Consider the following 25,628-nt stretch of genomic DNA (forward strand, 5'->3'; position numbering starts at 1 on the left):
GAGCCGCGCACACAGTTGCAGTGGAGTGGTGTAGATAACGCACAGTCCTATCAATTTGGTCTAGCACATTCACAGGCTTACAAATCTGCGCTCGCATCCGGAGTAGGGCGCGCGCGCGTGTGTGCGCCGCACACAGCGATCAGTTTCCCGCAGGCAGCTACTCCGTATTCGACGCACGCGCACGTACGCACACACGCACAGCCCTAGTACTAAAACTGAATCGTGAACGAAAGCGCACGTTTGATTCCACGGTATATTTTTAGCGAAATGTCAGTGTACGGGTAGGTCAGTTACTATTATGACTGAAAAATTTGATAAGCCGCGGTCGCTCTATCGTAATGAAAGTTACGCAAGACACCTCTTGTGTGCACACCGCTTATCGCCGATCCTTCATTCATTAGTTCTGAAACACTAGATTGTCTAATTTCTCCATTATTGCATAACGCCTCGTGTACAAACCGTGTATCTTTATCACAAGCCCTAATGTAGGCCAAGAATTTCTAGTCAGCCAACGAAAGTACATTCCTACACGATGATTTCATGCGTAAAATACTATTATAACAACTGTAGTCTTTTCTGTTTTGAAAGTCATACCTTGCATACATCTCCTATACTCTTTCATTTTTCTGTATTTGTCATCAAATTTATTCACATTACCAAAACAATTACTTCCGAAAAGTAGTGATAAGTTTCAGACGCGGCTTAAGCAATACTTATTTAAACAATATTTCGTAATTTAATTATATTCTGGTGATTCATGCTTTACTTTACAAAAACATGATTCAATAGTAGGTACCGATTTAGAGAAAGAATCGCATAGGGTCATCGACGAATTTAGCAGCACTGCGTAGTAGGTATTGTTTATCCTTATTGTTACAAGCTTGTATTATTCGGGTCCTATTTATTTCCTCATAAAATATACCTTATTAATTAGCTTAGTTATAACCGCAAACAATCCTTGTTATTCTAGGACGGTCAGAGTAAAATAATCGTTACCGTAAATACATACATACAATACTCTAAAGTTAGACACTTGTTATGTATGTAAATTTTATTCAAAAATCAAACTTTAAAAAAGTATTCATGGGTGAAGAATATTTTTTGATACTTAAGTTTCTTTTTTAAATCCTTTTCGCGGAAAACATCGTTGCCTAATTTAGAACTGCATAAATATGTCATTTAACATCGATAGATTTCTGATAAGTAAATTCTTGGCATATTAGCGGTTTTAACATTTTAGCTCTTGATTTCTACAACTTGTATTTGTGGTTACGATTTGTTTTATATATGTCGACCGCTTGGGTTCTGGTAGCTCCACGTGACCAGAATACTTTTACACTCCGGTGTGACGCAGTAAATACTAGTGGACTCCTGACTCACTTTGCCGTGATCACTTACTGTTTGTATCTGTCTTTTACGTTCAAAAGGAACTGTATGTTCGCTTTCAATAGAATGCGAACTACGTTGCCTTGATTAATTCTTATAAGGAACGGATTTAAGTTTAAAAAAATGTTTTCTGCAAAAGATACACAAAATGTAGAGCAAGGTGGTCACGAGCAAACGGACGGAGCTATTAGTACGAACTTTTCATCATTTAAGACCATTTACCTAGGAAACTGGGTGTGCAAGTTACCCAAATACCTACAGTGGAACTTAAACGAAAATAACTTTTTGCTCGGACTGGACTGTCTGACCTCCAAAGCCCAGAGTTCTAGGAAAATCCACGCTAAGTTTATGAGCTTAAACTAAGGTTCCCCGTAGGGCCGAATGTAATCTGAGATCCGACTGTTTAATATTCCTTATTAGATTTATACCAGTAATATTAGCATCTAAATTCTTGCTTACCTGAGTATCAAGGCGTAAATTACTTGGCGGTAAGAAAATTAAAATTACTGTAACATAATTTGACTCGATAAACTCAATGTTTCCAAATATAATCGATAATTTGGAAAAATCACATCCCCAGCAACATGCTCCTCAACACCAATAAATTACATCATGTTAACCATTACATGTAATATTTTTTCTGGAAATTCGCAGCGACTGTTCTCTTTCGATTTCCTTATATGCTGCATCCGCGAGCACCAGTTTATTTATCTCGGCTTCCATAAAAAGTGTTATAAAAACTATAGGATAACTTCTATAGGTAGATGTTTGAACAATTTGCGAAGTTTCCTCTCCACGACTACCTTTATGAGCTACGGTAGTTACGTTAATAGACACTATATATTACTATTACCATAAGTCGTTAGTAATTTATAGATTCATTAGAATGCCCATGTTTTATTTAATTAAATGTTTTTAAAGCAAACATGCCGTTCAGCATTCTTCGGTAAATAGTATTTAAGCGTCGATTATGTTAATAGTATCTCGATGTTGCTCATGCAACACATTTTATAACAGATAGATTGATATGGATTTAAACGTACTGATATATGAATTATGTGAAACATCAGATGCTCTTCCTGTCTTGTTAATAACACCTTGCCTTTGAAATATCGCCATTGAGCACAGTGATCTACAGCGCTATTACATTACCAAGTATCAGCTTGTAGCGCCAATAGACGCTATTAATTTTATTTGTATTACTACATGTTAATTCATTTTCATCTACTACCATAATTGGTACCTTGTTGCACGTGCCAACTACTATTACAACGTTATTTTTTAATCATATCTAAATGCAACTTATGTTTTCTAGGAAACCTTTATGAATAAATATAGATGCACGTTTTCTTTGAAATCGTCTATAAATGATCTCACAACTATTTTCAAATGAGAATAGTTTTTCTCGTTACGCTTTTAAAAAATGATAAACTGTTACGAAAGCGTATTTCGTTATACTTTTCTAAACTCATTACGTCGTCCGAAAGAAAAACATTTTGAAACTAATTGTGTGTATGAAACCAATTTCAAAGTAAATCTGTCTCTGTTTGCCAACGTTGTGAAAAAGATAACTATCTCAGAATTACGGCACATCTCTCTCGCTTAAGCAATCTTCGAGTAACACTTAATTAAGGGAAATGAGAACAATCGCTGTTACTAAATTCAGCTTCTTGGCTTTTCCATTCTTTAATTCATTATATTTATTATTTCTATTACATTATACTTTTAACATTATTTTATTCACACATTTTCCGGTCTCAAATTCCTCATTCTCACACCCATATTTTTTGATTTTTATAGAATTATATATTTTCCTTGTAAAAGTTTGCTTTTCGTTGAAGACGCAAAAACTTCTAGCCAAAATTTTACGGTACCTTATTGAACAAGTACGTTCCGCTAAGATAAGGTTTATTAAATTCCGCATACCGACCGCGTGTCGATCTATGGGAGTAGATAGTTCGCTGATTTCAGATACTGTTGAAATTTGCTAAGTGACATTACTAACTGGACAACAATAAATCACTTCGCAAGGCGCTAGCTCCAAACTAAGACTAGATTGAAATTAACTTGCTGCATAAATTATACTGGAAATCTTGGCAAGCTTTATCATTGAAATAAAAAAATGTGAATTGTTTAGAATTGTGGTAAGAAATATTTAGAGTCTTTCTTGGATGTTTCATCGTGAAGTTTTTGTATAAAGTAAATGTTGCGAGGTGTCCTGTATATATATATATATCAGCGAATAGTCATTAATCCATTTCTGGTATTATTTTTTAAAATGGCCAATTTAAGATGCTGGCAGAAAATACAAATGTAATGTATCTATATAAATATTTATATGTGATATGTACATTTAAATCTCCACATTGAATACAAAGCCTTGAGCCGAGTTTGAACTATTACTTTAAGAAGCCTTAGTAAAGTAAATCTTAGAATCTGTGAGCAGGTTTAAAATTCAAATAAGATATTTTTAAATATGTCGCTTCTTACAAAATAGAGTACCAACCTTCATACAACGAAAGAAAGATTGAATATGATATTGAAGACAATGATAATGTTGGCCTATTTTAAAGCATTAACTGCGACTACTATGGTACCTTCTCATAAGAAGGCAGTACATAAATCAGTTTAACATATTATCTACAGCACCCGTACACACGTTTGATTTGAATATTTGACTTCGCTGATAACTCCGAAATTGGGACAGAGATTGTATTGTGACCGCCTGCAACCCGACTGCTTTACTTTGCTTAATCTCTACTTAGATAACAATTTTTGCGTCCTATTATTATTACACTAACGCTTTAACAGTCCAAGCAAGTAACTCACAAAGTATTCAATTGTCATGATTACGATTCAGCAGGTTATTTTTTTATCTTCAATGTGTCATCCATAGAAGAAAACAAAAATAAACCTAACTCAAACTAAAATTTTCCAATGTAAAATTGACGTTTGCCTTCCAATTCTCACAAGTCACGTAGCGGTGCAAAAAAGTATTTTCCTCGTCCTCATTTACACATTTATGTTGAACGTTGTACCATAACATAGAGTTTTCCATCAAATTCTAGTTCTTTAACCACTTATATTATTTGCCTGTCGTAGATGAGATGGTTATTTACGTATTCTGCCGGCGTAATGGCGACGTGTTCTCGTAAAGTTGAAATCATTGTAAGCAATTAAAGCAATTGTAGTCGCGAAGTGTGCAATAAAATTCATCACCCGACAAAAATCATAAAGTGCCTATATCGGACGAGTTGCAAAAGAGTGAGAAAGATGTCTCAACGAGTCAAAAATAGCCCGAAAATATCACGTAACAGTAATGGACGTAAAAGCAAGGAAATCAAAACCGAGTCGCTACAAGTTACGTGGTCGCGTTACGTAAAGCCTTTCGTATACTTTCTCTGTCAGCAAAATTTAGCGTGAACGGTTACGCAAGCCCACGAAATGGCATCCGACTAAATTTCATCATTTCGACAACAGCGAGAGAAGATCAACGCGACGTATATGGAAGCGAGCGCGTTGGTGATGAAATGTGAAATGTGGAGATGGTTTCACGAATATTAAACCGAATAGGCACGGCGTGTACACGTCCTTTGGAGCGGAATAAGTTACAGTTGACGCCTTGGCCCCTTTTTGCGGCTTTCGATAAATCATATAGATTCAAATCAGATATAGCAACTGAATTTGTTAAACTTAAGACTAGACTGCAATAAATTCTGTTGACCTTATCTTTAAATCTGCTTTTCTTTATCGAAGCTTGCGAGAAGGCCAATAACGCTGAATTCGTTGGAGACATCAGACAGGTGTTCTTTCTGCTGTTTACGGCATTATTTCTATGTATTTATACCGCTGTGTGATTCAGCCTCCTAATTCAATGTTCGACTTATGGTCAGATTGCTCTATTCTATGTAAGTCACTGCCATTTTCTTTACGTCCATGTAAGGCTCTCGGAGAAAATGTAAAGATGATACGTATAGCGTAAATTTTGTGCTTCTGCTTCAGTGCTTGTACATTTTTTATGTATAAATTTTTATCATACAATGCGGTACAATAATTCAAGTAGGACACAATGCGTGTAAGTATAGTTATAATAATGTGTGTATATTACAAATTGTGTACTTTATTCGTTGTTTAAGAATAACACATATATTTTTTCTTACTTAATTTTGAAGTGAGTAAATATAAAATTCATTTAAATTTTTCAATTCATAGTTCTTTTTTTGTAATGTAAGTATCTAACTCGACTTCTCCTTTTATTGCACACTGTAAGTAAGATTCTAATCAATATGCAAAACAACTAGGTAACAATAACTTGTTGTACTTTGAAACCGGTATTTATTTTTAATAAACCAGTAATAGCGACGTACCTACATGCAATTCCATCTCTATCTTGATGAGCGCGATCGTCTACTTTCATATCACGATTCTTCACGTTGGAACACTCCGAAATGTCCAGCTGTCGAAAATAAATGCATATTATATTAATTTTACCTAACACTCGAGTTGATGTGAGGTAACTTTCTAAAAACTGCTCGAGTGACCTTGAAATAAAACGTTCTTACAAAACCGCGGGCCACTCGCCGGCCCTACCTCCCCCTCCTATGCAACGTGCCGCGGATCTACGCACGCTCACTACATGCGCACGCGACGACTCGTGTGTGTGCCACACCCACACACACACCGACTTAAACACGTGCGACATACATGTGTGCGTGCACCGATCTAACGTAGACAACTAGAAAGGAGTAGTGAAAAATCTAGTCCGGTCTCGCAGGCTTCACAGCGAATTTATTTGGTTATTTCGATGCCCACGGGACCAGTTTTTGCGACTTAAAAAAAGAACAATCAAAAGAAAGAGTTCTCAGAAGTGGGATTACGGAATGCGGATGACACTCACGGATGATTCAGTTCTGTTGGATTGTTGGTGTAAGTACTGTGTGTCCCATGTTGCATAAAAGCGCAAGAAAATGCACTATTTCACTCAGTCTTGTCGAATGCGTTATCTATTACGTCTGGTGTTGCCTTGACGCCGCAACGCGCTAACAAAACACACCTTAAAATTCTAGCAGTTTTGAAATCATCGCCTTCCAAACATGTGAAATCCTTGAACGTAGTATGTGGGTCATGATCAGGTTCCAATATGTCTCGCACTCGGTTATTAGCATCGAGTACTGTGCGCTCGCGTAGATGTATTGCGCAACACTGTTGACTTTCATCCTGAAGGTCAAGTGCCATCCTATTTCAAAACGGACCTTGGTCGAGTGTGGTTCACCTCGGACGGCTTGTCGAGAACAGTCGAGTAAACGGAAGCCAACAATGTTAATCGATTTAATCTGATAGCGACGTAGACTAAGTTTGTTTACGACGTAAACAATAATGATTAGAAAATAATCAGTTACGACAAAAATAGATTTCAATTACACCGTTCATTTAGAGGTTCAAAGCACCTACCGGTTTCAAGGTCAAACGATTTCCCGGCGTGAGAACCGCCTCTATGTGGATGACTTAATCTATCATAATTTGCTGTAATAACAGAAGAGATATTCAAATGACTGTCGACAATCAAATTCGACCTTTTCTTAGACACGTTCTTTATAAATAGTCATCTAACTGCCGCAGTGATCGCGAAATGTCGAACACGAACTCGATTTGTTTCCGAACGAGAATGTTGCGAAAACGTAGGAATACGCCGGGGGCGGCTTACCAAGATAGGTATCTCGTCATTACAGAAATCCCTTAAACTGGCTTTCTCTTATCAGCAACCATGACTTCACTAGCCTTAAATCCAAAATCAATCGTTTAGTTGACGATAAAAAATATGCTAATTTCATTATTGTAATAGCCCATCAATCATGATTTAATAAATAATTTCAATCAGAGTGCACTCGTTGCAGATAATGCAAAATACTGGAGTAGATTGATATTTGATACGAATAGCTCTACAGTCGAAGGCAACTATGTAAGGCCACATCGAAGACAAGAATTAGCTACCTTCGATCATCCATCAACATTTACTGAATACTTCCGGCATACGAAATAATGTTGAATGTTCCAACAATAATCTCTTTAGAAAATGAGTATCTTACGAATGTGTCTTGAAAACAGTGAAGATTTTTTTAAACTTCATCAGCTATATTCCTGCATATTTTCGAATAGTACCTAACCATGACTGTAAAGACCATGAAAAATTGCGTGAACACGAAGTTCCAACTAATTGTTAAATTAAATGCTAAATGTTTAGAAAAGTCAAGGCAACATAACTAAGAATTATTCCTACTTATGCTCTTAAACATCTTAACACCAATCGTGTAAAATACAGGCATTGTAATTGTTTACAGTGTCAGTTAGCGAGTATCTGGCACAAGGGATCAATCGTCAATCAAACGCAAGGTGAGAGTGTAACTGTGGACTACTGTGGAGCTATTTTAGCATCATCGAAGGTAAAACTCATTCGCGCTTTCGGCCCAAGACTCTCTCGCAAGGGTATGTCATTTATAAATAAATTCATTTGTCACTTGCCAACGATCGAGAGCTCAGTTAGGACATGGCCTCATCTAACGAGTGATCTCAGTCGAACCGAAGTGTTTGTTACGCCTTTCGATCCGGGTTGGCATTTTATTCACAAAGAAACCAATTACGCCGGTCTTAATAAAAGCTAAGGTAGCTATTTCGTTTATGTCAATGCTGTCAAATTGCTGTTGGTGGAGAAAGAAAGAAAACATGCAAGAATTTCGAGCAACAATAACGTTGGCTAAATGTAATTTGATTACCGGCTGCTGAATGCTTTGTAGATAACCGCTGATAAAATCAAACAGCTGCCGTCTGTCAATCAATACGTGAAATTAGTTAGCATGTGAATTGAATATTTGGCATTCATTGTAAATATCAGATGCGACCACGCCCAATCTGTTTAGACTTAGCTATGCAAGAATGAAATTCTTTGAATTACTTTGCATATCTCCACCGGCTAGTCATTGTATCAAGGTTTATTAACCTGAGTAGATACAGTATTTCGTGAATAACATTGTACACCGAGAGCAAATGACAAACGCCTGAACAGATTGTTTACGTTTTCGCAACGAAAATGTACCTAAGTGACGAATTTGTTTAGTACTAGTCAAGTAATAGAAACATATTTTAGATAAAAGCACAAAACTTGTTCGTGCCACGAAGATAAATATAAATCGAGTTGATAATGTTTGTAATGACGACAATGATCTCTTTCGACTCTAGATGACATTGATTAACATACTTAATTTGTTCCTTGTTTTGCTACGTAAAAGAAATTATCACCAATAGCTTATCGCTCCCCAAACGTAAATTCATGCGGGCGCGCAGTGAAGTAGTAAACAAAGTGTAACGGAGAGCTCACTAACGCGCAATAGCGGCAGGAAATCTTCGCGAAGACTAATTACCTAGATCTAAACAAGAACAGCGATGATGCACCACAGATAGCTAAATTGACCGTGCCTCTTATGAATGAACTAGCGTTTGTTGTGGAGCCGGGATTACATAATGGTTTGTATGTGGTGCGATTCAGCGCAGTCGGTACGGGCTCTAAATATTTCGTCCGAAGGCCGCCGGCACAAAGCGTGTGCGGCATATCGCTCGCCACGCGCGCCCCGCGATTTCCTGTTTGACAACTATCGACTTACATCACTATCGTTTTCTGTCATACTTTGCGCGGCTGTTAGAAGCTTGTAAAGGGGTCTGGCTCGTTGCTAAGTACCGACTGTTCGTCATTGAAGTCATGTTACCGGAATTATTATTGCGCCCGATCTCACGGGTCCAAATTCTTCCTTATTAATAATTTATTCATTTTTTACAACGGCGCAGTCATCTGGCGTAATTAATTTTGTTGTTTCGTAATCGACGAGCGTGAAGTACTTCGTAGATTCTGTCGTAAATTTCAAACATCTTGGAACGTGGAATGAGCGTTTAATGAAATCAGACGATTAAATTTGTCCGATCATTTCAGTCCTGTAAATGGAGCATGAAACTGTCGCGGGCATGTAAATGTGGCTCATGGGATTATCTGCAATTGTAGTCAAGCGAGGCGAGTGACAGAGGCGGCCAGCCTCGCAGTCCGACCGCATCGGAGCATGCTGCGAACTAGCCTGGATACCTGACATTTTAATTGTTATCTGCATTCTTGCTGCTCTGATTTATTACTCCATAAGTGACAGTCTTGTTTACCCGAAACGACCAAGCATCAAAACATATTAAGGCTTAAGCTTGTAATAATTGTCAATCTCAATATTGCCCTCAAATATCCTTATTTATTGCTCTCGGTAAAGACCATTTACATTCCTTATTGAAAGAAGCAACTTCTACTAGAATGTAAATGGCAATCGGCAACTGTCGAATAAATCGAGTAAAACAGCATGCTAAAGAATAAAATGTCAGAAGACAAGCCAATTTGCACTTTCATTGACATTTATGCAACCATTAAACAATGTTGCGAAAATAAAGCAAATAATTTCAACATACTTTTGAGTATACTGGATACGAATAATATTTTGGAATTCCTAAATCTTGAGAATTTGAAACAATAATTTTACATATGGCTATTAAACATACTGTGAATTAAGTTATGTATGCAACATTACATTGTCTTTAATTCCCTTCTGCGACATACGTATCAGATGACAGATATTCTAAGTTCTCAAGATCGCCTGTAATGCAAATGACCTTGTTAGTGGTAAAAGAGGTTCGTGGTTACTCAGCTTATTTATCGGCTTAAATTACATGAATAAAATATTTATTTTATTACATGAAATGAAGTTTTCTGAAGCTGTAGAGCAATCGATATATCTTATCCACTTGTAAATATCGACGCTATAAAATAAATTGAAAATAAAAAAAGTTAGTCAATACTGTCATGCTTAATTAATTATTTATAACATTGAATCATAAATATATTCAAATTCAAATTCAAATCTCATTTATTCAATATAAGCAAATGAAAGTAGGAACAATTTTAAAATTTAAGCAGGCATAAATAAATATGAGGATTAACTTAATAAGAAAATGTAAATTTAACTTATTAATATGTAACTCGATCCACAAAATTAAATAGGATATTTACTTTTAAATGGCGGTCTTGCAACAACAGTCTAAATATAGAAAGAATATTAACAAGTGTTTTGTGTATTCATTGAATACTGTAAGCTATCTAAAGGCCTTGAAATTTAAATGTATAGAATATTTCAATGTAAACAATCTCGAATTTACTTTGTCTCGATACCTTCTCCTTTCTTGTGATTTTGTGTAAGTATTAACAAGTGTTCAAATAGATAATACTTACGGATAGCATTTTTAACATTTTTTAATCAACACGATTACTGCGACTATCTGTGACAAATGGTTTAATAATTAACGATGAAATCAAGAAAATTACTGACAAAAGTACAATAAGATTAATGAGAGTCCATGATCATTCACAAGATAAGTTATTTTATAAAATCGCAACTGAATTTAAGTGATTAACGACAAACTTGAAAAGTTTACCACTACTACTACTATAATAAAGTCTGCTCATAATTATAAACACCTTAAAATAGCCTATCTGAAAATAATGTAAACAAATATAAATTTAATATCAAAACAAAAACCCAGCATCTCACTAGCAAAAGAAGTCACATAAGAACCATGAATGAATATAATAAAATATTAATTTAATTACATACCTTATTACTTGGTCCATAGTTTTAAATTGTTTATTCGCTCTGCCTTACTGCAACAGCTTCTAAATTCGACACTTCGATTTAGTGAAATCAATGAACTGAAAAGAGAAAGTAACGCTGCGATTCAATAGGAGTGAGTGAAACAACATTAATTACTTCCTATTCCATTCAATGTCACACCATATTATTTTAGAAAATGTCGGGTATATAAAATTAATTAATCTTTAATTTAGTTCATACATAAAAAAATATTGATTATATGAATGATAATGATGAATATGCCCCATAAATGATTATGCCCCCTTATATCTGAGAAAGTTCCTAAAAATTGACATTTTTTTATAAATATTCAACTTATAAATGTTGCACGGGGAGTAGCCATTTTTGATTAAATAAATTAAAAAAAGGAAGTCTCGTATAGAAATTATATTATCTTCAAGAAAAATATATGCAGAATATAGAATATGCAGTCCATAAACAGACACGTAGGCGCAAACCAATGAATCAGTTTGTGTACGGATCGAGTAAATATCCACTTTTTAAGTCAGTTCAAAAATAATAATATTGTAAAAGTGACGATAATTAATGATCTCTGAAGCAGCCGAACAAAGAGTAAAATCGCAGACATTTTCGTAACTTTCAATTATTTGGCAATAGACGGGGAAAGTTGGAACTTTTTTCCCAATCCTACGCTCCAGTAGGCCAACAGTGGCGGTGTCTACAATTTTACAGTTTGCAACACCGATATCGTGCCGTTTCGTAAACGTTCAACGTTTACGTCTACCTTACTTATTGTTTCCGGCGACATGCCCAATTAATTGTCATCTTGGCTAATGTCGGCTTTACGATAATTCTCATTTGGTTTTACGAGGATACGCTAAGCGTTTAACGTATACTTCTGGGAGAATATTATAACTTCCTATACGTCAGTATTTCCTTTATTTAACCAAGATCTCATTCTCTTTTATGTGAAGTTTTATTTGCTTACCGTCTGTTACTATTTAAATATAAACACATTGTAGTGACTCTACTTAATTACAAATTACGTGATTTTAATTGCCTAGTTTTGCATAGTAATTTGAATCGCCTTCGTGAAAGATTCTCTAGTGATTAACAGTAAGGTAGTCAGGATTTAAATCGAGAAGTGCAATTATCTTCAATTATACGGCGCTACTATTCACTCCAGCTATTCCTCCTTTTACAGTGACATGCTGTCATAAACTCCATTAACGGACAACAACAATCTAAAATTGGAATGGATCTAGTAAACGATAATAATGTAGCTTGACCATTCTAGGTCGGTACGTGCTTAATTAGTGTGGGCAGAATTATGTAACGCGTCGGGCGTATTTCTTTTATGATCCAACCTTGAGTTGTACACTTGATTCTTGTTGATTGAGATATTTTTATTGCTTCTTGTTTACATATAGCCACATCTAGCTGCATATTTCCTGTTTATAACAAATTTCATTTATTTGTGATTCAATTTACGGTTTGTTTGTTGGTTTATCAATCAATGCTTGAGGATCTGCTTTCCGCTTCGTGGTTTCGCCCACCTTCAAGATCTATTTTAATCGATTCCTTGACATAATAGCACGCGTATGACTTGATATTATATGTATCGTATAATCTGACATCATTGTTACATACATGTTCCGTGTTATATGTTACTTAAATAATAAAACTTTATAGAAAATGCGTTTGTTCATTGCGTTCTGTGTTTATTTGCGTTGTAGATATACGAAACAAAAATGTATAACATAATTATAACTATCTCAATAAAAGAGGCTTAACTGTAAGACAATTGTTACCTATGTGTGTTTATTTGAGATTTTTTCTATCGTGATCATTTTATATATTTCGCAAATGTTGTTTGTTAATTAATAGTGGTAATTATTCATGTCTTAAACAGATCTGTCATGATTCCATTTACCAAAGAATTCTCGCGTTCAAAGTTCAGCTGCGATTAACATTTCATAGAATTATTTGCTTCCTTCCCGCAACAGAGCGAGTGAATTATTCCAAACCAGTTATCAACAATGTTGTTAGTGCATAACAATTTGTCAACGCAAATCAAAACGACCGATTGCATTATTGCATACCTATGGCTGCTGATCGTGCCATATCCAGTGAGACAGATCTGCATAGCACTGACCCAACTGAGCGGCTTTAACGCGATTAGATATTACAAAATTAACAGTTAAGTGAATGACAATGCTGTTTTGGAACTAAACCTGTTTGATCTTAAGTGTATAAGATTTACGTAATAATATAAGAGAAGACTAAACAAACAAAAATATTAAACCATTTTATGACTATAAATAAATTTAATTACTTACAATGTAATGAAATCGTATGTTGTACTTAAATAGTTTAAAAAATGACATAATCTCGTGTAAATACCACACGAGACAACCTTATTAACAACGAAAATATTCATTATGATCACCTTCGTTTAAACCAAATTAGCAAGTAAGAGGTAGATATAGTAATGTGATTGTAATTTACGTGTTTCCGGAATTTGTTTACTGAAAAGTGTTGGTGAAAGTAGAGCTTAAATAAGTGAAGGCCAACAGATTAAAAAACACTAATGAATAAAACTAACTAGCCAAATTTAAAAATACATCAACTTTTTTTGAAACAATATCTACGGTATTATCTTTTAAAATTGGAATAACTGCTTTTATTCTAAAGACTGCTACGTAAATGGCGCCAGCGCTACTTGTAGCGCCATCTATGAACAAAAGAGAGCAATTCGTGACAGCGTCATCTAGCGTCAGCCTTAAAAAGTATTATCAAACTGAAGATACTAAAATTGTGACCGTGACCGCTAGGTTGCGTTGCGTAAATATTGAACATTGAATTACTTATTATTTATGTAAAGATTAAATACTTTTTGTACATTGAATTTAAATACATTAAACATTGGTCTTAAAAAAACCTAACCAATGATTTCATTAATTTGTCACATGCTTACATATTAGTTTATAAATAAAATGTTAGTCCATGCTACTGCTCCAATTACATACATAATAGTAAAAAAGCATAACAAAATAGTTCTTCAGGGTTAGTCGTTACAGTAACCATTCACGTATCTCCGTATTAACCCTGCAAACCGCGATATAATGCGAAACATGTAAGTGCACGTCACGTATGGTTTCCCGAACACAATGGCGGGCGAGACGGCAACGCTCCGCTGCGCGCGCGCCGCCCTGAAATCACAATGGCCGCTAAACATCATCTGACAAACTGTCGAAACGAAATAACGTGTGTTTGCTCGCATTAAGGACCAAAATTGCTTGCTAGTATAAAACCTTTTGAAGAAAAATTACACAGAAAATTGCTATTTGAGAAAATTTCAACTGTAAATAAAATTTTGTGAATACATGTTATGTGTTCAATTTCAGTTCATATTGAAATACAGATTATGAATAGGAAAACATTTTTTAACAATTTATTAGTCGAAACTATGCATTTATTGGGTTTTTTATGTTAATATTGCATCTTAAATAATAAATAACAAACGAACCTATTTCATTAATAAAAAGTGTACGATTATTTATAAATGGTAGAGATATTATTATTACGCTATCAGCAATGCCATATGAACATACGTACATATATTATTTCTAATTTACAATAGCGGTGTATTTTATTTTATTTCTAAAATGTTTCTCAAATGAGAATACAATATGAAATAACTTATTTTGTAATTGAAATGACTTCATGCTTCCCGCGCTCAAGGAAATGTTGGCTCTTTGTTCTCACTTATTTTTTATTCAACACTTATTAGCATACCAGTTAATTAGAGTTAATCGCTTATAGTTTTTACAAACATCCGTATTAACAAACGAAGGCTTTGTTTCGATGTCTTTCAGCTGTCGTAATAACACCTACCTGCATAATGCATTTTATCACTTTACTCTTGGAGAGAGTACTCGTAGTTAATGCATAATGACACCAGTACCATTCATTTTACTCTCATTAGTTTCGTTATTGACATTCCCAACGGCGTTTCAAACTTTAAATTTATGTATCCCCTCTTTATTACGCATTAAAATCTCTACAAACATTCATAGCGTTGCAAAATCGTGACAAAGCCTGCGATTGTCATCAGTGTGTGAGGGAACATTCCGTAGCACCGAATCCAATTTTATCTCGGGTTACATTCTGTTCTTCAGACTACGCAATTATATATGACTTTTAGGTGAAACAGTATAACAATAGGCGACGCTTACCGACAACAATGAGGCTCTACACTACTGTCGGTGACCCCGCTCTTGCTAAACATCGCTACAATGCTAAAGAAGAGCTTGTTGATCGTCTTTTAAACGATCTTGCGTTTGTATCGCAACTCTAATGCCACGTTGCGATACTTTATCGGGCCAAGGTCCGTTGCGACAGGCTTTCTAGCACCTGCGACTAGGATTACGTTTGGCGCACCGGCATTAAGCATTCGCATTTTATTTAAATTCTCCTCACCTTTCAACCTTCTTGATTTAATTGGGAAAGGCCTACGTTTCAAACTATTTATATTTGAATTATATCCGTGTGCCATTGTATCTCAATAGCATCTACGTCGTTAGTGTAAAGAACGAATCGATTTCAACAAATTTGCCGCTAGCGATGATATTGAAACGTTTATAGTTGAAACAGTCGGCTGGGTGCAACCTTGCCTTCCTTTGCAGCGTCGATTTTCAGTTTGGCATAGATAGAGACTAATGAACCGAGAACATTATGACGGACCTCAATTTCGGTTTGATTTCACTTGCTCATATCGTGCAAACACAGGGAGTTACCTCACGAAACTCCAATTCAACTCATCTTGCAATTACACGAAACAATATGCAAGGGAAACTCATCTGCGGAAATGTACACTTAAATTCAGCTCAGAAGTAATTAAAGATCAAAAGCAATTTTATGTTTACTGGCACGTCATCTCAATTGCTCATATGGAAAATATAAATTTTAGATGAATTTATTTAGAAGTACTAGGAAAGGTTTCTTATTCTAATAGTAATTCTAAACTGAAGTTTGAGGTGTATTTAAATAATCATTAAAGAAATAGTCAATAAACACAGAATTAGCTAAGATTTTCTGTGGTCATTGGAAAATTATATTCCACGATATTACCTGAAACTGACTATGCCATTACTTCACCTTCCTCCACAACATTCATTATATTAACTCTTCCATTTCTTTCCAGTGCTGGAATGATGGGCGAGGGCCTGCTGACGCTGACGTACGGCAAGCACCACGCCTGCATCCTGAACGAGGTGGGCGCGGCGTGGCGCGGCGCCAGGTACTCCGACTTGGTGTTGGTGTGCGACGACGCTGTGCCGCTCGCTGCGCACCGCATCGTCATGGCTGCTGCTAGTCCACTCATCAGGTAAGGGCCAAACAGGCGAACAAAAAATCAAGAACACTTCTAGACAATTTTAAATACTGAATTCCGTGCGATTTGTCTATGTTCTGTTCTGATTTAACTAAAATACTTAACTTCTTTCTTTCGAATTTCAGAAAAATCCTTGATGACACACCTTCGGTCGATAATCCAGTCACAATTCACATGTCAGGCATTAGCAGTACTCTAATGAAACATCTCCTTGTCTTCCTATATAGCGGTCAAGCATACATTGAGGTAATCTTCATTCTAATTGCATTATTATGTTCACAATATTTCTTAATGTCGACGCATTATAGTTTTCGTTATTATTGTTTTACATATTCATATCTAACTTAATTCTTTTCTTAATATTTCAGTCTGGAGAAATCGATGACATGCAAGAACTGTTTGAACTCCTAGAAATAAAATCAGATGTATGGAAATCTACAAAAGAACGCCAGCAAGCAGAGGAAAGAAATAGATCGTGTGAGAGATTAAAACAAAAGAACCTCAAAACGGATATCAACAGTAACGAAAGCAGTAAACACGATGTTCCTTCAGGATCGTCACATTCAGAGAGCGACAGAGTAACACCCGGTGCAAGTTACAGTAAAGATAAAGATCGAGGAGAATCAGAGACGTTAAGTATAAAGAAAGAAAACATGTCGACGAGCAGTAACGACGAAAGAGAAGACGATGAACAAGACGCTGAGAATAGAGACAAAGAGTGTGGACGGTTGACATCACGGCGACGGAGTTCGTCAAACCCGGTTAATTTATCCTTAGCAAGAAACGAAAACATCGGCAGTGAACATGATGACTCTCAAGATTTGGACGTTGAAACAGTCGCAGCAAAGGTATTGTATTTTTTTTTTGTACATTTATTTACTTATACACGATATTTTTTCGTTCGTACATCATTATTAAGTACCTAAGTGGCTTAAATTAATGATTGTATTTGTAAATTCCAGAACATTGAAAGAAGACGATCAACATCATCCAGCCAAGAAGATCCACCACAAGGAACGGTATTTAGGAGACAACTATTAAATGACCGTATAGGTAGAGGCATTGATAGACCTAAAAGAAAATCACATTTCCTTGAATCGGAATTGGATCTACGAACTGTAAAATTAGAGGACTACGCACATCTTAAGCCTCCCGATCAAGATCTCATGACTCTCGTTCAAACGTCACCAGAAAACTACGTTGTCACGCCGCATCGGAAAAGAAGACCAGGATTTCACAATTCTCCGTCACAAAATCCACCCTTCGTGTCATTCAACCAGAGTTATTTAGAAGAAATGCATTTAAGGTATGCCCAAGGACCTGCTATAGCAGCGGCTAGTGCTAGAATTGGCGGTTTGCATCCCATAAGTGCATCAGCACCACCATTCTTACCGGAGAGAAGTGCGACTCCACCCACTGCCGGACACGATGATGCTCTGAAGTATCGACCACCAAGTGCCGGGTCTTGGGGTCCTTGGCTATGTCAACCGCAAATGGGTGGTGACGAGCCACCTTCAACGGAACATGAACAAGGTTCGAGTAAGCAGGCGCCAGTCCGAGAATACCGCTGTGAGTACTGTGGAAAGCAATTTGGTATGTCGTGGAATCTCAAAACGCATCTTCGAGTTCACACTGGGGAAAAACCGTTCGCATGTCGACTCTGCGTTGCTATGTTCAAACAAAAAGCTCACTTGCTAAAACATCTGTGTTCGGTACATCGCAATGTTATATCTTCTAGCGAAAACGACGGTCGAACGAATACGCCTGGACGGTTCAACTGCTGTTTCTGTCAACTTACTTTCGAGGCATTACCGGAACTCATCAGACACCTTTCAGGACCGCACAATAGTTTACTTCTCAGCAAAAATCTACATGAATGACGTCCGCTCATGTGACGCGGACGCTCGCGTACTATTGGACTTTGAAACTTCTTCTCTCGGTCAGAGAGTACAATTGTGATATGTGTTTAAAAAGGATATTATGATAAGTGATTAGTTTTAAGAAGAATGATATCGCAGAGCGATACTCAGTAAGGCATTCGCAGGAGAAGGTCGCTGCGGGTGTGATATTAATGACTAATTTAAAAATCATATTTGCCGAATGGGTCCAAATTGTTATAATTTGTTTAAAAATTATAAACCGGGACCAATACTTTCAGAGATAGTATTTATTTGAAAGATGTATTTCATTAGTAAATATTATTTAAAGCCACCGACACATTAATTCCTTAAGCATAGAAAATAGACAACACTGTCAAAGAAAAGTTGCGAAGTTTGTACAGCCTTTACGTCACATGAACTACCTCCTAATTTAAATCAGTGTTTTCATGAATCTACCGGTGACGTGGTAATGTATTGCATTGACTTACACTTCGGACTTATGGTGTACAGTCAGTGATTCTAGTCAGATTTGGAACGTAGAATTTAGACAAATCATTGAGTTGTTCATTCACTTCAACAGTATATGTCCCCACTGTATCAGTAATATGCTTGGTGCTTTCTATATACGTAACATTTATTGCTTGGGCACTATTTATTGATATAAAGTATACTTGTACCTATATTTTAAAATGTAAAGAAGCACAAGTTTAAATTATCAATTAATCTGTATTTATGTCTGTATGTTTTCTGTCGTCGCTAGTTCCAATAAGTGCAACCTGATCTGACTCGGCATTTCGCAGCTTTTCAACGACACATAAAATCTCAATATTAGGTTTTAACATGTATGTAACTTCTAAAGTAAATATAAAATGTGTTCTTAATATAATAACTTTTAATCCTTCAGTTCGTTCGTGCCGATTATATTTGCGATGTGGATGAGCACCAAAGATTTGTAAAGCATGGAAGATGTTTTGGTGTATACAATTAAGAGAAATTATAGGGACCTGAAATGATTTTGATATGTTAAACTTAACGTATGTAGGTACCAATTTAATAATCTCATGACTGTAATTTTATTAACTAATTTCTTTTCTATAACCACTTCCGTAATTCCACTACGAGCTGTTTTAGATTCTTAAATGTCTTTCTATTTTTTTAATAATATACTACCTTAGTATTAATGTTAAACTTATCAGGCATTATTTTCATGTTAACGGTACTTGATATGTTAACAGTACGTTAGTTCGATTGAACTTTCAAGCTTTTTTGAGCACTTAATCGTGGCCAGTTATTTTTAAACTGTTATTTTAGTTAGCTGGGCGTTCAATAGGATTGCTACATGAACAGATTGTAACAGTCTCCCACATTTAATTTAATGCGATTCGTCGCTTCAAATTGAATTCCGTAGACAGTTATTGTTTAAATACTCATTTTGTACCGATTAGAATATTATTAATGTCATTCGCAATAAATTTCGTTTTTATTCTTCACGTGTTATCAATGCAGAATGTACTTGTAATTTAATAAAACTAAAGTTACCAGCGAGTTGTTCAAAACTTAGAATAATTGACAAAATTGTCGAATCGCTTTAATGATTTCTTTCGAACGTTACCTATCGTTATACCTGATTTTTTTGTTTATTTTTGTGTTTTTTAACGTCGCATATTGACGTGTTTTGTAATTGGGGAACAACTTAATCTTAAGCATTGTGATTTCGTGGTATCCTTAGATAATATCTATGTGATAAACGTGTTTTATTGTTATAAGGCGCAATTAAAACGCTGTCTTCCATCGCGTTTTCCATATTTTCGAACTTTTTATTTGTAAATATGAGTTAGGGTAAGTGGACACCGCATGACAAAATCGTCCAAAAACATTATTGCTGCCAACTAATACGTAAAACGTGAACTCGAACAAACCGTAGATGTTTAAGGACTTGGCCCACCGCCAACGAGTAACGATTTTCGAATTAAATGAGGTACCTGTTATTATCTAAAAATATCTAAAACGGAATTATTAAAGGTTCATAAGCGAAAAAGTACTTACAGTTTGACGGGTAACATTACAAATATCTAAAACGGAACTATTAAAGACTCATAAGCGAAAAAGTACTTACAGTTTGACGAGTAACAAATCAGATTTAGCATTTTCAATGCTGTGCAATATTTTCATCGCGTAATTAATTTAAAAGTGTCTACTAATTAAACGCATTGGATTTATTAATTTGTATTTAAAATCAAGAATAATACAAAACAATAAGTGATTTAGTAAAAGGTTCCTGGGAATATTTCATACTGGTATGTTGTTGTCACATTTCTCTAATAATAGAGAAATGTGAATTATAAAATTAAAAATAGCTTTTATTTCGTTCCTTCAATAATTCGCTTACTCGTTCACGGTGGAACAGGTCGGTGAAAGTCGTTTCGAAATACTTCCGTAGTACATAAGATTTGTTGTGATATTTCGGCGGCGAGCCGCGGTTGCCTTAAGCGTAAAATTATTTGTAATGCAACTCACAATTCTTATTATTTGTGTTTCTTCGTGATTTTGTGTTATAATTATTACATTTCAATGTATTCGTGCATCACACAGTCAAACACACTCACCAATTCGTACAAAGTAATTTACATTAGATAAAAGTACAGTATAACCTAACAACATACCCAACCAGGATTTGAGCTTTATACCATTTTTAAAGTATTACTGACAGAATAACTTTATTTTCAAAACTTTCATATCAGTACAAACAAACAAAACGGCTATATTAACATTCTTAAACTGTTTCAATTTAAAAATTTCAAAGTAATCTTTTATGAGGTGAAAATTAAATTCTGTGTTTTTTCTTAGAACAAAAATTTAGTCGTATTCTACAATAACACTTATGAAGTGTCTCAAATTATAAATCTATGTACATGTAACTAAAAATAATTTAAATTTAAAATTCAATAGTAATATAAGATGACACATTTACATTTATTTGTAACACTCTAGGCATAATATCCAACAAACAGGTTCTAATCATTTTCAACAATATAATTATTTCCGTTTGATAAGTCGAGGTAGTAATAAGGAAGGAAATTATGGTATACTTCAATATACGTTGCAATGTTCAAATTATGTTTACAACGAAATTTTGTAGATTATTGTAAAATATTTGTTAACTTAAAAACATGATGTAAATTTAAAATGTACAATACAACCTAGTCTAATCTATGATGCAAGTGTTTTGGATATAAATAGCACCTAATGTTATATAACATAATTATATAAAGTAATTTGGAACATGATGTAGAGTACCTACTAATTATATTTAAACAATTATTACTACCTAGCTGACCGGCAAACTTTGTACCGCCTCAGAATCTATTTATGAAATATATTTCATATTTACTCACCTTTTAAACCTTCCCTGGACTTCCACAAATAATGCTAAACTAAAATTAGCCAAATCGATCCAGCCGTTCTCGAGTTTTAGCGAGACTAACGAACAGCAATGAATTTTTACATATATAGATCATAGATTAGAGGTGATCATCTTAGGAGTCAGGAGTGGCAACGCATCTGTGATCGGCTTCAGGAAAAGCCCTGTACTGTATGCTGTAGTTGGTACATGGATATGTACTATTATGTACCAACTACAGCATACAGTACAGGGCGGCAAAAACCACTTAAAATTAGATGACCCGCTTGCTCATACTTACTACTATTACTACTTCAACCGTATAAAAAGCATCTTAAATAGAAATATAGATAAGCAAATTAATACATTTTCATTCAAATTAGAAAGCTTACAAAACTATTTTAAATAAATTAATATGATGAACTATGTTTCGAGTTTGGGTCGTCAACGAGCAATCATAGTGCAAGAAGAAAATATTAAAAGAAAAAACAATTGTACGTGCACAAAAATGCAAGTTCCCTACAACAACTAACCTTCATATTTTATTTTGAATAGTATTTACATAAAATTTTGTAGATAAATACTTTTAGTTACCCTACAGTCCCAATGTCCTTCCTTATTTACGTGACTCAAAATATGTGTATATATATTCAATTGTATTGTTATTTAAATATGTCGCAAAAGTTACGTAGAAACACAACCTTTACCTATCGAATCGAAATATTTCTGTATAAATCATGACGTTGTTAAGAGTTATCCAAAGATATTGTATATAGATAATATGGATAGCCGAGCTCGGGATATATTCTTACCCGCTATATATTATCTGTGCTCGCCTACACGCACAGAGAATTGTCCTGATAATATACATATATAATATCTTTGGCATTATTGTAAATAATTAGTTTTATAAGTTTAAAGAAGAAAGCTTAACTTAACCTTGTTGAACATGATTCTCTGTTAATTGTAAATTAAAAATTATTTCGTAAGTTTTCACATAGTGTACAATTTTTGTAGATATTGTTTAGAACATTAACATTCTGTAAAAAAATGTGTTCTTACTTTAGTAAATTAAATAATGAGAATATTTTAGTTACACACGCCGTTGTTGTTTATTTTCTTTTTGTTTTTAGTTTTATTTTTTAGTTTTTATAGCTAATTGACGTTAGCTAAACCCAATCATCAATATCATCCTCATCCTCAAGATAAAGATATATATGAACAACGCCATCTATTATCAAGTCAATGAAACTTTTAGAATAAACTCAATCGTGAAATTTAATACTGACTTGTTCATAGACATCTTAACTCTGTACTGCTATTTCATTATGTATATTACAAAGTAGTATTCCCATACTTGCTTGAACCAACACCACACCAATTTTCGGTAGAACTACAACACTTGACTTGACTTGAAGGGATCGAACAGAATTAAGAGGCGTTGTATGTACTTTGTTGTATGTACCTACTCTTAATCAATTTTACATAGATCTCCTACGTGATCGCAGTAACCACTAACTTCAGGTTACTTGAATGCCAGTTTGCTATATCTACCTATTAGAATACTCAGACATATAAGCCTACCTGTCGTTTATCGAAGTCGACTTTTTTTTACTTACTCTGCTGCGAGATTATTAGCTTAGGTAATAAGAGAAAATATCAATCATCATCAACCATTGATCCTACTACTAGAGACTGAGCTCCTAATATTAAAATTTTAGGGATACATGGCAACGACTTGACGCGTGGTCCATTGCGATTTTAAAACGACGCATCGTCAAAATGGCACGAAATGGCACATAAAAACAAAATTTTAGTTATGTACCTAAGGCTCTATGATATTACTATGATGATATCATGGTACCAAGTTTTGCCTCCACATTAAGGATTCAGGGTTCGAATCCCAATCACGCCTCTGACTTTTCTGAGAAGTTAAGTGTATTTAAAAAATTAATAAAATTTCGTCTCTAGTAATGAAACCTCTATTTAATCTCAATAAAGTTCTCAAAATTGTGTGAAGTTTCCGAGTATGAGAACTTGGCCAACACGGTGGACTACGGATTGATCTGCTCCATCCAAAATTATATTATTGGGACCCTAGAACTAATTTCATAATACAAGTAATTTGAAACAAAAAGGTACATTGCCATGCGATTCATATTTTTTCCAATGCGATAATAGATGGCGTTGTCCTCATGTTGCAATTTTAACACAAGAACATAATTATTTACAAACCAAGGAAAGTTTAAAGTAATGCACCTAATCGAGTGTGCAAACTAAACGTACTATGTAACGTTTCATAACGCGTATTATTATGTAAAGTCATGCTCGGTGGACGAAAACGGCGTGTTGATAGCAGTTTGCAGCAGAAACGTTACGAGCCACACCACCGCCTAATAACGCGGTAAGTAACTATAATATCTTTTAAAATGTCAACAAAACTCTTAATTTTCACATTACGTTTGCAAAATAATCTCAAAAATGTAGTTCTGGGGGCACGGCAGTGCCTTCGCCAAGTCGAGCCAAAAAAAAAAAGCGCCACGGCTGTACCATTCTTATCTCGAAGCAATTCGGGCCATTTTGACCTCCTGTAACTTTGTTGTATATGAAGCTAGAAGCCTGAATTTTCAGGAATCAAGCAATATTTTCTGCTAATTTCAGTTCAAACCATGTTCTAATTAAAAGTGGCATTGTTATTACACTTTCAAAATATGTTTTAAAGGATAATTGACGAAGTACTATAAATATTTTCAAATATTTAAAGGTTTTTATTAGTAAAAAGTGGTTTATTTTATAAACTTCAGAGATGCATCGTATTTTTTTTATACTTATACGCAGCGGCGCTATGCTTATTACAATCAGCCGTTAATAGAGTTATAAAGCCTTGCAAAATATAATATTTGTGTCTATTAAACTAATTTTATTAAAACTAGAGTTCATATCTACTGTATTTTAATTAAACCGAAATAGCAAACGAGCTTACATCCCATTTGTATCCTCAGTATTAGTTTTTACGTATTTACAAAAATGACTGTTTTTGTTTTTGTTTATTATTTTACTATTATTCTACTATTGCAATCAGTTCTGATACAATCCGCTAGGGGCGCTGAATGGAAATGTATGGGCCAATACGTAAATTCCAAACCTGCTGCACATGTACCCTGATGTTATGTGATCTCTACCGCCGCGGACATCTTAGAGTCTAACTCTTAGACCAACTCCATATGGAAGAGGATCTGAAACCGATCACAGATGCGTTTACCTTATATGGAATGCCTATTCCTCTGCCGGAACCTATACCGAAACCGTGGTGATACCTGTCCTGTCGAACCATACGAGCTCTAACTTCTATCACCTTCCAAAATACACTAAGAAAAAGCATAGATTAGTAAAGATTACTCACTCCTAACAAGAAAATGTATCCATTTTTGAGAATTGAAATAGTTGCTTAAAAACGTTTTGCCACGTCTCCGTGCTAAAATGTCCCTAAAATATTTGAAATAATTATTCATTTATTACGTAAATTACGTAATTATTACGTAAATTAGTTGTTTATTCGTAAATTTTCTCTAAAAATGTTTTTATTTGTCAAGGATTCAAAAAAAGAACTTACTAAAATAAGCCGTTTGTGGCTTCATTCAATTTCAAGGCGGCGAAGTATCTTTACTAATCTATGAGAAAAAGTTGAAATGTCTGTTCGCGTTAATTAAAATTTGACATGGAAGCATTCAAATGGTAACAAAATATAGAGTATTTCATCCACCCCTAGCTTCCAGGAAAACAGATGTCTAAATTGACTAAATTATTGGTAGACACTCATTAATCAAAGAATTGATATATAAATAAATATTGTTCCAGATTCGATCCCTGGTCAGACATTT

The 25,628-nt window shown here is 34.9% G+C and overlaps 1 protein-coding gene across 1 annotated transcript in view; it reads left to right on the plus strand.

Annotated features, from left to right (window-relative positions):
• The window catches only part of ken (zinc finger and BTB domain-containing ken and barbie protein), a 35,099-nt gene extending 12,252 nt beyond the window's left edge, over window positions 1–22,847 (plus strand). The window contains exons 2-5 of the mRNA XM_073090433.1: window positions 16,279–16,461; window positions 16,593–16,713; window positions 16,836–17,315; window positions 17,430–22,847. Coding sequence (XP_072946534.1) covers window positions 16,279–16,461; window positions 16,593–16,713; window positions 16,836–17,315; window positions 17,430–18,347 — 1,702 coding nt within the window. The 3' untranslated portion in view covers window positions 18,348–22,847. The remainder of the gene's footprint in view (window positions 1–16,278; window positions 16,462–16,592; window positions 16,714–16,835; window positions 17,316–17,429) is intronic.
• Window positions 22,848–25,628: the final 2,781 nt, after the last annotated feature.

The sequence above is a fragment of the Epargyreus clarus genome, unplaced genomic scaffold, assembly GCF_041222505.1.
Source record: "Epargyreus clarus isolate Ecla_fem2 unplaced genomic scaffold, WU_Ecla_fem_2.2 ptg000003l, whole genome shotgun sequence".
Lineage (NCBI taxonomy): Eukaryota > Metazoa > Arthropoda > Insecta > Lepidoptera > Hesperiidae > Epargyreus > Epargyreus clarus.